This window comes from Pipra filicauda, unplaced genomic scaffold (assembly GCF_003945595.2).
Source record: "Pipra filicauda isolate LSUMZ 115617 unplaced genomic scaffold, ASM394559v2 scaffold2_size9829703_pilon, whole genome shotgun sequence".
In the NCBI taxonomy this organism is placed as follows: Eukaryota; Metazoa; Chordata; class Aves; order Passeriformes; family Pipridae; genus Pipra; species Pipra filicauda.
Window position 1 is genome coordinate 9,694,398 of NW_024104421.1, and position 12,965 is coordinate 9,707,362.

Below are 12,965 nucleotides of genomic sequence, written 5' to 3' on the forward strand. Positions count from 1 at the left end.
GAGCTTGCCTTTGGAGAGGGAGAGCACAGGCAATTTTTCTGATCCTCTTCAAGTCCTACAAAGGTGCCACTTCAATCTCTTGCACAGGATCAGGTTTTTCCTGGTATTATTGCATTTATACCTCCTTGTAAGATACCTAGGTTCCCAGCAATGGATAGTAGAAATGTGCCTGTCACTCCTGACCATCCCTGCTGGCTTCACAGACCATCCAGCTCCTTTCTGGTGGAGAGAAATAACCTCACTCATCACCTGACTGGCAGGTACCCACGATGCGCCAGAACAGTTTCAGGGCGGGTGGGAAGCACAGCACTGCCACAGTAATCGAGTGAGCCTGCACCCAAACTCCTACAGCTACCAGTTCTGCTGCTGGGCAAGGGTTGGTCACTGTTAAGGTGAATTATCTTGGAAGGCCATGTCCCAGTAGCCTGAGGTGAGCTCATTAAAAAACAAGTAACCAAAAACATTCCCCATACTGCCAACACTGGAACGAGTATTTCTGAAATAAACAGAGATTATGTATTTGTCTGAACTCACCAGGTGGCTGGAAACTCATGTCCCACCAAAAATAGAATTTGAATTAGTAGGACACTTAATTGTTGAAGATCAGCATGCCTTGCTAAGTGTTTTCTCATGATTCTTAACAGCTGATGCTTTTCTCTTGAGAAGCAAAAACAAGTGAAAAAAAAAATCAAAGCAAAGAATTCTGGGCCGACACCCCAAGTTCAGTATGTTTCATTCTTACCACTTTGCTGAAAGCAACAACCAACAAATAAATGATCCCAAAGTTCTGTCCCATTCTCTCCCTATCCCATGAGAAGTCTCATTCACTCCCATTGCAGAGACATCTGAGAGAGCACAGTCTCAAATTACAGCTAAGACACAGGGAGTAGCTGCCTGGACAGGCTCTCTTCCTCCACCTCACTCCCACATGTCCATCTTTATTCCCTTCTTGTGGGCCCTATGATTGCGTGGCCAAAGGGTGAACAAGACAGGCTGACTGAAACAAAGGGGAAAAAAAAGACTTAAAAAAAAAAAAAAAAAAAAAAGAGTTTGGTTTCTTCTTTTTTTACATTTTGTACTGCTAGTCTTCTGCCAGGTCAACCAGCTGAATCAGATTCTTCTGCAGCTGCACAACTGCAGATACGACGTAAGTAACAGGAGCTGCCTGGGGGCAGGAGAGGCCACTTGGTCAGCAGCAGCCAACCATGAGCTGTAATGAGAAACTGCACCTTTATCCTGCAGCTCCACAAACACCATCAGCTGACATAAACTGACACCTCTAGTGAAAGAGAAAGCCCTCTCTCTCCTCCTCCAGCCACGCTGCCTTGACTGCTACCAGGGGGCTAATTAAGGCTGAAAGTAATCGCGTTCCTGGTGAACCCCTGTGCGGGTGCAGGGTGGGGTGCAGGGGAAGTGGTGGGCTCAGCTTGAACCACTCATGAAGCTGGAGTCTAAGTGAAGATTTTCAGAACTTTTCGAAGAGTTAAATATTGCTGTTGTCCATTGATAACGGAACAACAAAAAGCAGAGAAACACCCATGTTTAAGAACTGTGATACGAAGTCTATTGCAAATAAAACAAGAAAGGTAGAGTGGCTTAGTCGTCTTTTATAAAGCAACACTTTAAGTGCAGATGTTCTGAAATCTGTCTCTCAAGAGGCAAAATTAGAAAAGGGTGTAGAAAAGGAGTGCAGAATTATACTTTTGTCATGCGTAAATTCAGTGGTCTTAATGTTCTTACAGCAAAGACTAACTTAGGGCAACAAGTTTATTGTAGTTATACTCAGTCCTTTCCAAAGAAAATTTTCATTGGAACATTCCTTTAATGTTTAACGAGAACAGGTAAAATGGTTTTGTTGCCCCTGTGGCCTGGCTAGGATAGAATTCATTTTCTTCATAGCAGCTCATGTGGTGCTGAGGTTTAGATTTTTAGCACACTCATGTTCTGGCCTTCCCTGTTCCTCATTCTGCCCCCCTCAGTGAATAGGTTGGTGGGTGCACAAGAGGCCAGGAGGGAACACAACTGGGCAGATGATCTGAACTGCCTAAAGAGCTATGCCATGCCACACAATGCCATGCTCAGCAAGAAAAGGGGAAAGAGGGCATCTGGGGTGGGTAAGGAGAGAAGAGGTGTAGGTAGCCAGCTTGTGCTTGGGAACTGGCTGGGCATGGATTGCCCATCTAAGGGGTTTAGTTTTCTTCTCCTCCCTCTTATTCCACTTATCCTTTGCTTATTACACAATTATTTGTTTGCTTGTTTTATCTTGACCCTTTTCTCTTCCTCCATCCCACTGGGGGTGGGGAGAAAGTGAGTGAGCAGCTGTGTGGTGCTTAGCTGCCCACCAGGGTTAAAGCACAACACCCTGACTAAAAAAGTGTTATAAAATAACAAGAAAATGTGATTATACAAGGGAGAACAACAACTCTAAAGAGAAAAAAAAAACCCTACTGGGAAACAGAACTTAAAAAAACCACTGCTGTTCCTCTGATTAGATTACTTTGTATGATAAGGAAAAAAATTTTTTTCAGGATTGGAATATCTTCTAACTGTTCCCATTTGTTTGGGAACTCTCAGATCTTTGATCATGACTCTGCAAATTGCTTTGGATTCTGAGCTGAAGATGCTCAAATCATATTTTGAGTGTTTGGAATTTTAATCCTCTTATTTGAGTTAATTCCTTTTGCTCTCGAGAACAGCAATTCTGGATAAGGAATTGGTAGCATTTGGGGGAATTCAAATACTAGCAGGAAATGCATGTCACATATTTAATAAATATTGCAGCACCGGAGTGAAATCCATTGTATCATTTAGGAATTGACCAGAATCAATTACAATGAAACCCACATACAATTTCAATCTCAATTATTCAAAACATATGCAGATAAGTTCTTCTTCAGACTTTCATTTAGATAAAGAGATTATTTGTAGTTCCCCTAAGTTCAACACTCCTAGCAGCTGCCTTAGTTTCCATTATATCTCATATTTCCAAATGACCATAAAAGCTGCAATAACTTTAGTTTTAATTCTGCTAGAAACTGCTTTTTAGATGACAGCTTACCTTGAACAATAACATCATCATCCAAATATATTACTTTCTCATGTTTCTGGATAAGCAAAGGAAGATAAAATCGAACAAAGTTCAGCTATTAAACAGGAAAAAAAAAAGGTAAAGACTAAATGGTAAAGTTGTTTAATGTACTTGTCTCACACTTCTGTCTCTATTAACAATCAGTGTTAATATCTCTTAACTGAGCACTAGCCAGTGATCATTTTTTTCCTCCCCCCAGCTTTACTAGTGTCCTGAATCCGTTGTTGTTATTATTATCGTTATCATTATTATCAATCCATATTTATTTGCCATGGCCCAAACCAAACAGCCCAAAACAGTAGCACTCATTGCATGAGAAGTGTGCAACATCTCCTGTTTGTGTTGACTGTCAGTCCAACTAATATCATCTCATGGCCATTAGTTCTTACATGTGAAGAGAGTGAGCAACCATCCTCCCCTCAGCCCCTCACACCACTCCATTCTCTAGACCACTACTATTTTCATGCTAAAAGTCCACTATTTCCAGGCTGAACAGTTTTAACCCGCTGATTCCCTTCATGAAATCTTTTCCATATATTAGAAATGTCAAAGGCTCAGAGCAGGCCAGTGTGAACAAACATTCTGGACAAACTCAAACATTTTCTGGTGGTGCTACATCTTTTTCAGTTAAGGGGACGAAGACTGCACACAGTATTTAGGATGAGAGAAAACTGTGGATTTGCACTGTGGCAAACTGATGTTCTCTATTTTGATCCTTACTCTTTTTCTAATAATTTGTAACATCTGATTTGTCTTTTATGACAGCCAGGAATTTAGATTAGTCATTAGACTCTGAATTAACCCTGGACATGAGCAGAATGCAGCCAACTCAAGTATCATGAAGGCACAGTAAACACTATTACATCTCCCCTCTAATAAATAGTGTATATACTGTCAAAGATACAATACATTCAATTTACCAATTTTATGTCATCAAATAGTAAGGTCCCAGCAAGACAGACAAGTTGCAAGGAGCTTGTTATAGGGCATTTCTCCTTCTTAAGTCAGGGTATAGCATTTGGATCTGATTTGGCTTCTCTGATTTACACTCCCACATGTAATAGAACAGATCTAGGACATTTTAAAGCCCGTAATAGGTGTTAAAAAAACCCAAAAATTTGTTATGTGGTGTTCATTTACTCACAGGCTGCAGTAGCTCAGGACGTGATGCATCTTGTCTGATTTTTCCTTTTAGTACCATAGGGTTGAATTCTACAACCTTAAATTTTATTTCTTTCAGTTTAGAATTTTCAATCCATTTTCTGTGATTAAGAAAGAAGTGATAAAAGAAATATTGAGTGTGTGGCAAGTACTTGCAACATGAAATTCACAGACCCTTAGGAGAATAAGAAGGCTTGAAAGCTCACTCATCTATTCTATCCCAACACAGAATCACTTATGTCTACAGCCATTGCACAGATATGTCTTTAAAACAAAACACAAAAAAATCCACACAAAAACCTCAACAAAACAAACACCCCACAGCACTGTCAAAGCCAGACTCCATGTGTTGCCCAAATGACCCATCTTTCACCATCACTAGCAGTAAGTGCTATTTTTCTAAGATTTCTTTGTATAATTAAAGATCATTATTTCTTATCCTATCTACCACGCTTTTAAAGTAGAGGTTAGTTTTCTCCCTTTTACAGTTTTATGTCCTAGATGATTGCCACATCACATCCTAATTATATTTTCTTCAGACTAAACCAATATTTTCATTATTTTGTCAGACTTCTTATCATCACTGCTTATTTTCTCCTCTGACCTCTCTTCTAAATCCTTCCTGAAGGCACCTAAAGCTAACCACACTTTTTTGATGCCTTAATAATGTCTCCAAGATTGGAAAAAGTTTCCTCACATCTCCTCTGGTTATATATGTCAACATGTATAACCACTGATGCATGCCTTCTGTTTTTTGAATCAGTGTGGTCAGTTATCAGTCATAATTCTGCAGTTTTCCAAATGAATGCTACTGAACCTCCGCTTCACTCTGAGCCAATACAATCAGCTATTCCCACTAACATTACCTTGTCATTCCCTCTGCTGATTCTAATCATATTTTACAGTTAATTTTTCCTGTTCATCATGATTAATTTGTTTTCAGCTCTTGTCCTCAATAAATTTGCTGCTTCACGCCAACTGCAGATTCATAAAGAACATTCTTCACTCTATTATCTAGGTTGCTGATGAACTAGATGTGAAAAGCTCCCTGGGGGACCCCACTCATTACATCTTTTCAGTTTGACACAAATTGTGGCACACAGGCCAGAGGTGAGACCCGCTAAGAAATCTGCTTTTGTTTTGCTTCACACCTTTCTCCTCTTAAAGACAATGTTTGCAAATTTTAACATGGAAACATGCTCTCGTTACAAGCTTTTTGGGATTCTTTTTATAACCTTTCATTCATCCTCTTAGACGAAATTAGTTTTAAACAGTTCTGAAGCTTAAGATAGATGAGAGGTAAGAGCAGTGCCACAAAGTGGGATTGTGATGAGTAGGAATATGTGTACTTACTAAAGACTTCTGCAGCCCATCTACAAAAAGCAGAGAAGGACAGGTCTGGGTATGGTCTGGCTATTTCACATCCTTTTACATCAGTCAGTGGCTTCCTACACGTACAGAATCCTGGGGGCTACTACCAATAGCACTACTTAAATAAAAGGGAGAAACATTTCCCTGAAAGGTCCTGCAAAGTCTATCCCTGTGCTAGGGAGAACAACCACCTGGTCCTAACTTCAGCATGAAGCAAAGAAAGGCTGGTATATACCGAATGTGTGGGATGGTTGTCTTCAGCCCAACTATGTAGAACAAAACACTGGCCTCTGTGTTGCTGTGGATGCTACTGATGGCTGCTACAGCTGCACCCATCCTGCCCGCAGCAGCGCAGATCACCACGGGGATTTCTTCTTCCATTTCCTCAGGACTCTCCAAATCAACTACAAGAAACAAATCCATTTTACATCAGATCTGGGTCCCAGGAATGAATACTTTCATGAGCAGTGGAATCATTTCACCATCACCCCACTTCCTTACCACATTCTAACACAAATCCCCATCTGGCAAGGCACACAGCATGAGCTGTCACTAGTACAGAACAGCGTGAGGTTTGACTGGACTGCTGGATGCCTCCAAACAGAATATATAAGAGAGTTCTCAGCATCTTCTTCTCAGCAGGGTCACAATTCAGCCTGTCCTTCATGTAGCTGCTTATTCACATGAAACCTGAAGAGGTTTGAATACCTTTGAGACTTCTTCTCAGTTATATCTAGTACAAATTCAACAATAGGTTCCAAAATTATGAAAGGAAAGAAGTGAGTCAAAAAGAGTGCAATTGCATGACCTCCACTTCTTTGGGAAGTAGGCTTAAAAGGAACAGTGCAAAAGTTTGTGCCAGCAGGAAGTTGCTAATGATAAAAGGAAAAAAAACTCTAAATAATACTGAATCAGGTCACATTACTGATAAGGAAGATTTTTATCCCTAGCACTGCTTAACTTACAGAACTTAAATGGATATATTTATATTGGTTAAAACATAACCATTTAAGTCATAACAACCCCAACCAAAATATAATGAAAATAGATGGTTTATACCCAGAAAGAGTTTGTTTTCCTTGGGAACAGTGAATAAGCTATTTGTATTAACATTTAGTACTAGCTCAACCATATCAACCCTAGCAGGTTTCTGTCACTATAAATATTCCAGCAAAAACTTCTGCTGTAAATGTCAAGATTTGATGGTCTATCTGAAATCAATAAGCAGGCCAAGAACATTCCCAAAGAGGCAAGTCGTGATGGAAGTTTATTACCAGTTGACAACACCAATCTGTTCAGCACAAATAAGGATATACTCCAGCTTCCATCTACATCAGTGACATCTGGATAAAAACGTGAATCAGAATGACAACTCTTAGTCATTACTACCAATTCCTTTCTATTTTATCCAAGTAATTCAGAAGCAAGAAATTTTGCATCCCAGACCATATGGAATGGTGTGAGTAGCTCAGCTGCTGCAGGACAAACAAGATTCAGTAAGATGGAAAGTGCTGTTCAAATCAAGACATGAGGAATGTAAAACGAAACAGAAGTGCAAGTCATTTACCTGTTTCATTTTTTAACGCCGATGGCACTTGGTGAACTTTGTTATACAGAATGGCACACACAGTTAAGACAAGAAGTAACAGTAAGATCTGGTTAACTGAAACAAAAGGGAGAATGTATTAACAACCAGTATAACAGTATAACATAATTCCCAATTATCTGCTTAAAAACAAAAAATCCAATTTGCAACCTGTACATATGATTACCTGTATCTGCTGTGTTTATCAAATTCTTCTTTCTCACGTTATTTGATCAAGCTAAAAATTTTATGTTAAAAACATAAGTCTTCCCTGTTACGGTAATTTCCAACTACCTCATTTTCATGGTTAATTTACTCACTAAATCATAAGACTCACAATATATGTGGGTTATCCATACTAGGAAATTCACATGTTTCTGAATTTACCAGGAGCTTGGAATCTTTTTTCCTGCCTAATTTGTTGTCTGCTTATCCTCACAGGACATCATGAGTTAATTATATTTGGCTAGCCCTTTCTTTCCCTAGTGCTTCTCTGATAAAACTTCATGCACAGGAGAATTTTTTTTTCTATTTCAGATCTTCAAGGTGTATTTGAGCAAAACTCCAAAAATTCTAGAAACACAAACCCAGCATGCTACTGGAACCAGGAATGTTTCAAAATATTTGAAAAGACATATTTTGACAGAGTAATTTTAATTAGTAAAATCAAAACAAGGCATGCAACAGCAAATACACCTGACTGTGTATTCTGATTTACAGTTCCTACAAATCTTGGACAAGATAAAGTCATTCAACACAAACCAGCCACATGCAGGGACCAGAAGAGTTTACGGAATACAGAGGGGAAGAAGTGCATTGCCATCATCAACAGTTACTTTGATGACGGGAATTCTTTGTTTCAGACAACTTTGTTTCTTTTGGACTACCATAAAAGGTATTTAAGATGTACAAAAGAGCAAAGAGAGCAGGATTTTGAAGTGTTTTAATCAAAAGGGCCAACTGGCCACAACTGGGCATGAGAATAAACTGAAATTGGTAAACATATGTCACCAAACCTGCACTAATTTGAACTGGCTGAGGAAAAATCCTGCTGACTGCAGAGAAATTTTGGGTGCATAATTGAAGGCAAACAACGGCCCATTTTCAGTCACTGACCCTGACAGTTGATGAGAAACCCAAAGTTCTCGAGGGACACACCTCAATTTTGAGTATGAACAGCATTAATGTGCAGAGTTTATTAAAAAACAGTCAAGTTCAGTGCTCTAGGCACAACCCACGTGGAACCAGCAGCTACCTGCACTCTTGAAATTTGAGAATATCTAGTCTCATGCATGCAGTAATTTTAAATTAATGGGATTTATGGTTGTACTTATCCCACTTAGTTAACAGGAAAAGACTTATTTGTATACTGAAAGTTAAGCATGATTTAGGAAAACTAGAACTATAAATTTATACGTAACTGTGATGGCAGTTGCATGAGAAATTGCATTTGACGTTTCTGTGCTTTTTAAAAAAATATATGTTTCAAATGTTTTTCATCTCTCTTACTTTTCTTTAAAAGAGCCATTGTAGTGTTGGATGAGAACTGTGATCTGTGGTAAAATAAAACAAAAAAAAACAATTAAAAGAGGAAAAAAAAATAGAGAAAAATCATTAATGCCAGAAGTGAATACTAATTAGTTATTTCAGGGACAAGTTTTTGAATTATCAATTTTACTGCTGAACTAGTCAAAGTAAAACTGTATTTGATCTCTGTAAATACATTGCTTTTTTGGAACAAATAACTAATATTCTGGGCTAGAAATATTTCATATTTTAATTTAAGAACTAGCAGGTTGTAAAAAGCATTTTAACAAATTCCATCTGATCACCTACATCAGCGATAACTAACATTTTTAATACAGTTTAAAATAATGTGCAAAGAAGCATTAAATCACCCACTGATGCAATTTATAAATACATTTATCTCTAATTTCACCTAAAACATAGTAACTGTCACGAATACTGATCTCTTGCTGGAGTATGCTCACAAACATATGGGAATCTTATCTTGGAACAGTGTCTATCAGACTTGCAGAAAATTTCAGAACAATAGTAAAAATATTTTCTAGGAGCAGTATCCTTCCACAAACAGTAAGGAGGGAGTACGTGTAATGTACCCTAAAACTGTACTTCTAAGCCAGGCCCAAGAGCAGTCATGACCTTATGCCCGAGAGGACAGAACATAAACCCTAAAATACAGGATTATGGGAAATACATCATTTGTTTGAATTCTGGACCCAAACCTACTGTTTATGAAAAAAAACCCAAACCACAAAACCAAGACAACAACAAACAACCAACAGTAATAAAAAGCACCAGAAGCTGGAGGGGAGGGAACAAGACAACTGTGTGATCTAACCTTTATACTGTGTGATCTAACCTTTACACTGTGTAGCTGGATATAGGACAGAAAACAATTTTTCCAGTCACCACGCATACATAGGGACACATTACAGCATAGGTAAGGATAAATGGGGATTTCTATGCCACATAAAAATGAAATTTCGTCCAGCTCCTTGAGAAGACAGACGGAACAGCAGGAATTCTTGAAATCTGAGTCACAAAACTGACCACCTCTCATTGGTCAATGCTCAAGTTCAGGCAGCATCCTAAATTAGTCTCCACTTTGACCAACGACTTAAATGACAACAAAAATATGAAAAAAAATCTAAGATGTGGCTTTGTTTACAAACCACTTATGTAGTTAGGTCCCAACAGAAGACTAATTTGCAGCGAGAAAGGAGTCATTCTGGAAGTTTTTTCACATCTGCACTACTTATCTACATTCCAGCAGACCACTCTCTTCATGTGGCATTAATTTACACAGAGGAAATCAAGTTTATCTATCGGAAAAAAACACCACAGCTGAGAAAGCCCTTCTCTCACGCATTACACACAAGTACCATCTTCATATGCATTTAAAAACTTTACTCATTTAGGTAAGCAGAGAGGCAACAGAACCCCTACACTCTTGAAGTAACTTTCTAACCCCATTTAGCTAATCATAACCTTCCACTGATTTCCATAGAGCTGATCACTGTCTTTGAATTAGTATTTGTAATAATAGTCACAAACAGTCCTAATGATCACTGCAAGAGGAAAGCTGCATAGCCACAGCTTCACGGTATCCTCAGAAATTATTAAATCCACACAAACTGAATCATGTTTTAAGCTTTAAAATCCAAACTCAGACAGACTCCCAAGCAAGTTTGAGTTCTAGCACTACAGCATTCCTACGCCTCAGTAACACCGATTGATTACCTGCTGAGTTTTAAGAAACGAGAGGTATATTTGCTCCCCTACAAATATTTACTCATTTTTCCTGCCTGTAGACATTATTTCCTGGAACCTGGCAGTCCCTAAGTCAGCTGCCAAATCCTGTAACAAAACGAGGGGCTGCAGAAGGGAAAGCTCAGAAACAGTGACATTACTGCTCAGATATTTCCTGCTTAATTAGTCTTTTTACCTCTTCAAAGCAGCACAGTATTCGGGACTCCTCTCTTCTGAAGCGCTGAGGAGCTATTTACTTGGATCCTAGATAACCCACAGCTGTGAGCACTCTTGCCAAAGCCTCCTTGACCACCATCCTCCTTTGAAGTCACCCGCACAAGGGCCTTACAGGGCACAGTAACAGTTTTATGATTCAATTCCTTTTTCAGACTCTTCAAAGTTTACTTTGGAGTTGTGCTGGTTTTCTTTTCTTTCTCTGCTGCTGAGGAATAGCACGGAGTCCAGACGCTGCACTGGAGGAATGAGAGCCCATAAACCACTTCCAGATGTGCAGAACGATGATGCAGCCCCAGATCTGGCAAACTTGCCTCAGAGCTTCAGCTAGCAGATTGCAAACAAATCCCATAAGACAAAAAGTCTTAAAGGGGTGGGGGAAAGAGAAGGAAGCAAACCCTTCCAGAAGTTACTTCCAACAGTCTAGCTGCAAGTTAGGTTTCTAGTCATTATTTATGGTAAATGTGAACAGATAACTAGTGTGCAAGAGCCAAAATACAACATGCCAAAGTCAAACTGAAAGCCAAAGTTTTTCCAATGTCTGTTGGCAGAGTTCTTGCAAGTCAAAAGCTAAGGGAAACCCACAAAAATCAACTCTGAACATGCACTTTGACTTGAATCATCTCATTTCCAAATCTTTGAGCATTTAATCCACAGGTTTGGTTTAGATTCAAAAGGATCTCAGATGAAGGTTACCAGTACATGTTGATATCCTGCCTCCTAAGCTCTCTTGGAATGCTTTTGCTGTTCTATTTCTACAGCACCGCTTTTATTCAAATTCTCTCCCTCCCTTCTAGGAATGACCCTTCTATGTGATAAAATGTTGTTTTGTCACAAGATTTTCATGAATACTGAAAGGAATAATAATAAACATCTTCAACACTAAACTATTGTTCATATTTTTAGCATGAGGCAGTGCAAAACTTACAAGGAGTACTCAGTGAAGGTTTTAAAAATCTTAAACGTTCTATATGAAGATTGCTCTTCCATTTGCAGGAACTGAAAATATGGGGTTTCAACTGTATGTCTCAAACATGCCCAAACTGTATTATCTGTGTCTGATTTTGTACAGAAATTCATCTTTTGCAGAGCTGCTTGAAGGAAAAATAAACAAAGAGTTAAATATACAGTTATGTGCTTTGTGCAGATGGCCACAACTATTAGTACTTTTCCCATACTGTGGTATTTAAGCTGTATCAAGCTTATGTTTTTCAAAATCCACCTGTGTTTTTTCACCTCCCTTCCATTTCTATGTGAATCTGAACAGATCCAAGCAGCAGACAGCCACATGAGCCTGCGGAATTGGGACCAGATCCTTCACTTGACAGCAACCCCTGGATTACTGGCAACACAGTAGCACCTTCGCAGAATCACAGAATCAATTAGGTTGGAAAAGACCTCTGAGATCACCGAGTCTAACCTGCGACCGAACACCACCGTGTTGACTAGACCATGGCACCAAGTGCCACCTCCAGGCTTTCCTTAAACACCTCCAGGGACCATGACTGCACCACCTCCCTGGGCAGCCCATTCCAACGTCTAATTACCCCTTCTGTGAAGAAATTCTGCCTAATGTCCAGCCTAAACCTCCCATGGCACAGTTGAAGACTATATGTGGTATTTTAGAGAATACTGACAGCGCTCAATTATACATCTCGGCATAGCAATTTACTACGCAGAGCTCGATAAGGAGAAGAGGCTTTTTGTACCAGATACACCTTCTCTGGATTTCCCGCAGCCTCACACGTTTACATTCTCACATAACACCCTGCTCTCACAGGAAAGAGAGCAGCCTCTCTCCTGCAGAACGAGACCTTCGAATTCACATCACCCGCCGTCAACTGCAGAACCGAAACCTTGGTTTCTGATCTCAACCCTCAGCGCTTAAACAGCAGCTCATCCCTTTTCTCACATGCACGCCTCGCAGGCAGCAGCATTACGTCGCCAGTCAAAAAAACCTGTGAGTCTGCTACACGTTTCTGGGGGCTCAGGGGCAGAGCCGGGCGCCCCGGGCTGAAGAGCACACGCCGCACCAGCGGTGCCCCGGGTCGGCTTCCACAGGGCTCCCGCCAGAGCACGGCCGAGCCCGGCGGGTCCTCGGGGGCAGAGGGGCCGCGCTGACAGAGGGGCCGTGCCGACAGAGGGCTGCGGCGGAGGCGGCCGCGGGGCGGGACACGGGCGGGACACGGGCGGGCCGCGGACCCGCCGCCCTCACGTCAGCGCCCCCCCTTCCCCGCGGGCTGCCCCGACCGC

At 40.3% G+C, this 12,965-nt stretch overlaps 1 protein-coding gene across 7 annotated transcripts in view; it reads right to left on the reverse strand.

Moving 5' to 3' along the window:
• The window catches only part of GLT8D2 (glycosyltransferase 8 domain containing 2), a 20,186-nt gene extending 7,258 nt beyond the window's left edge, over positions 1-12,928 (reverse strand). The window contains exons 1-8 of one of the 7 annotated variants that reach the window (XM_027715160.2): positions 12,539-12,928; positions 11,641-11,803; positions 10,675-10,951; positions 8,715-8,758; positions 7,188-7,283; positions 5,856-6,024; positions 4,233-4,350; positions 3,059-3,143 (exon numbers count right to left, since the gene is read on the reverse strand). In XM_027715160.2, coding sequence (XP_027570961.1) covers positions 3,059-3,143; positions 4,233-4,350; positions 5,856-6,024; positions 7,188-7,283; positions 8,715-8,733 — 487 coding nt within the window. In that variant the 5' untranslated portion in view covers positions 8,734-8,758; positions 10,675-10,951; positions 11,641-11,803; positions 12,539-12,928. The other 6 variants (XM_027715158.2, XM_039383218.1, XM_039383217.1 and 3 more) reach the window with 6 other exon arrangements.
• Between the last annotated feature and the right edge of the window lie 37 nt (positions 12,929-12,965).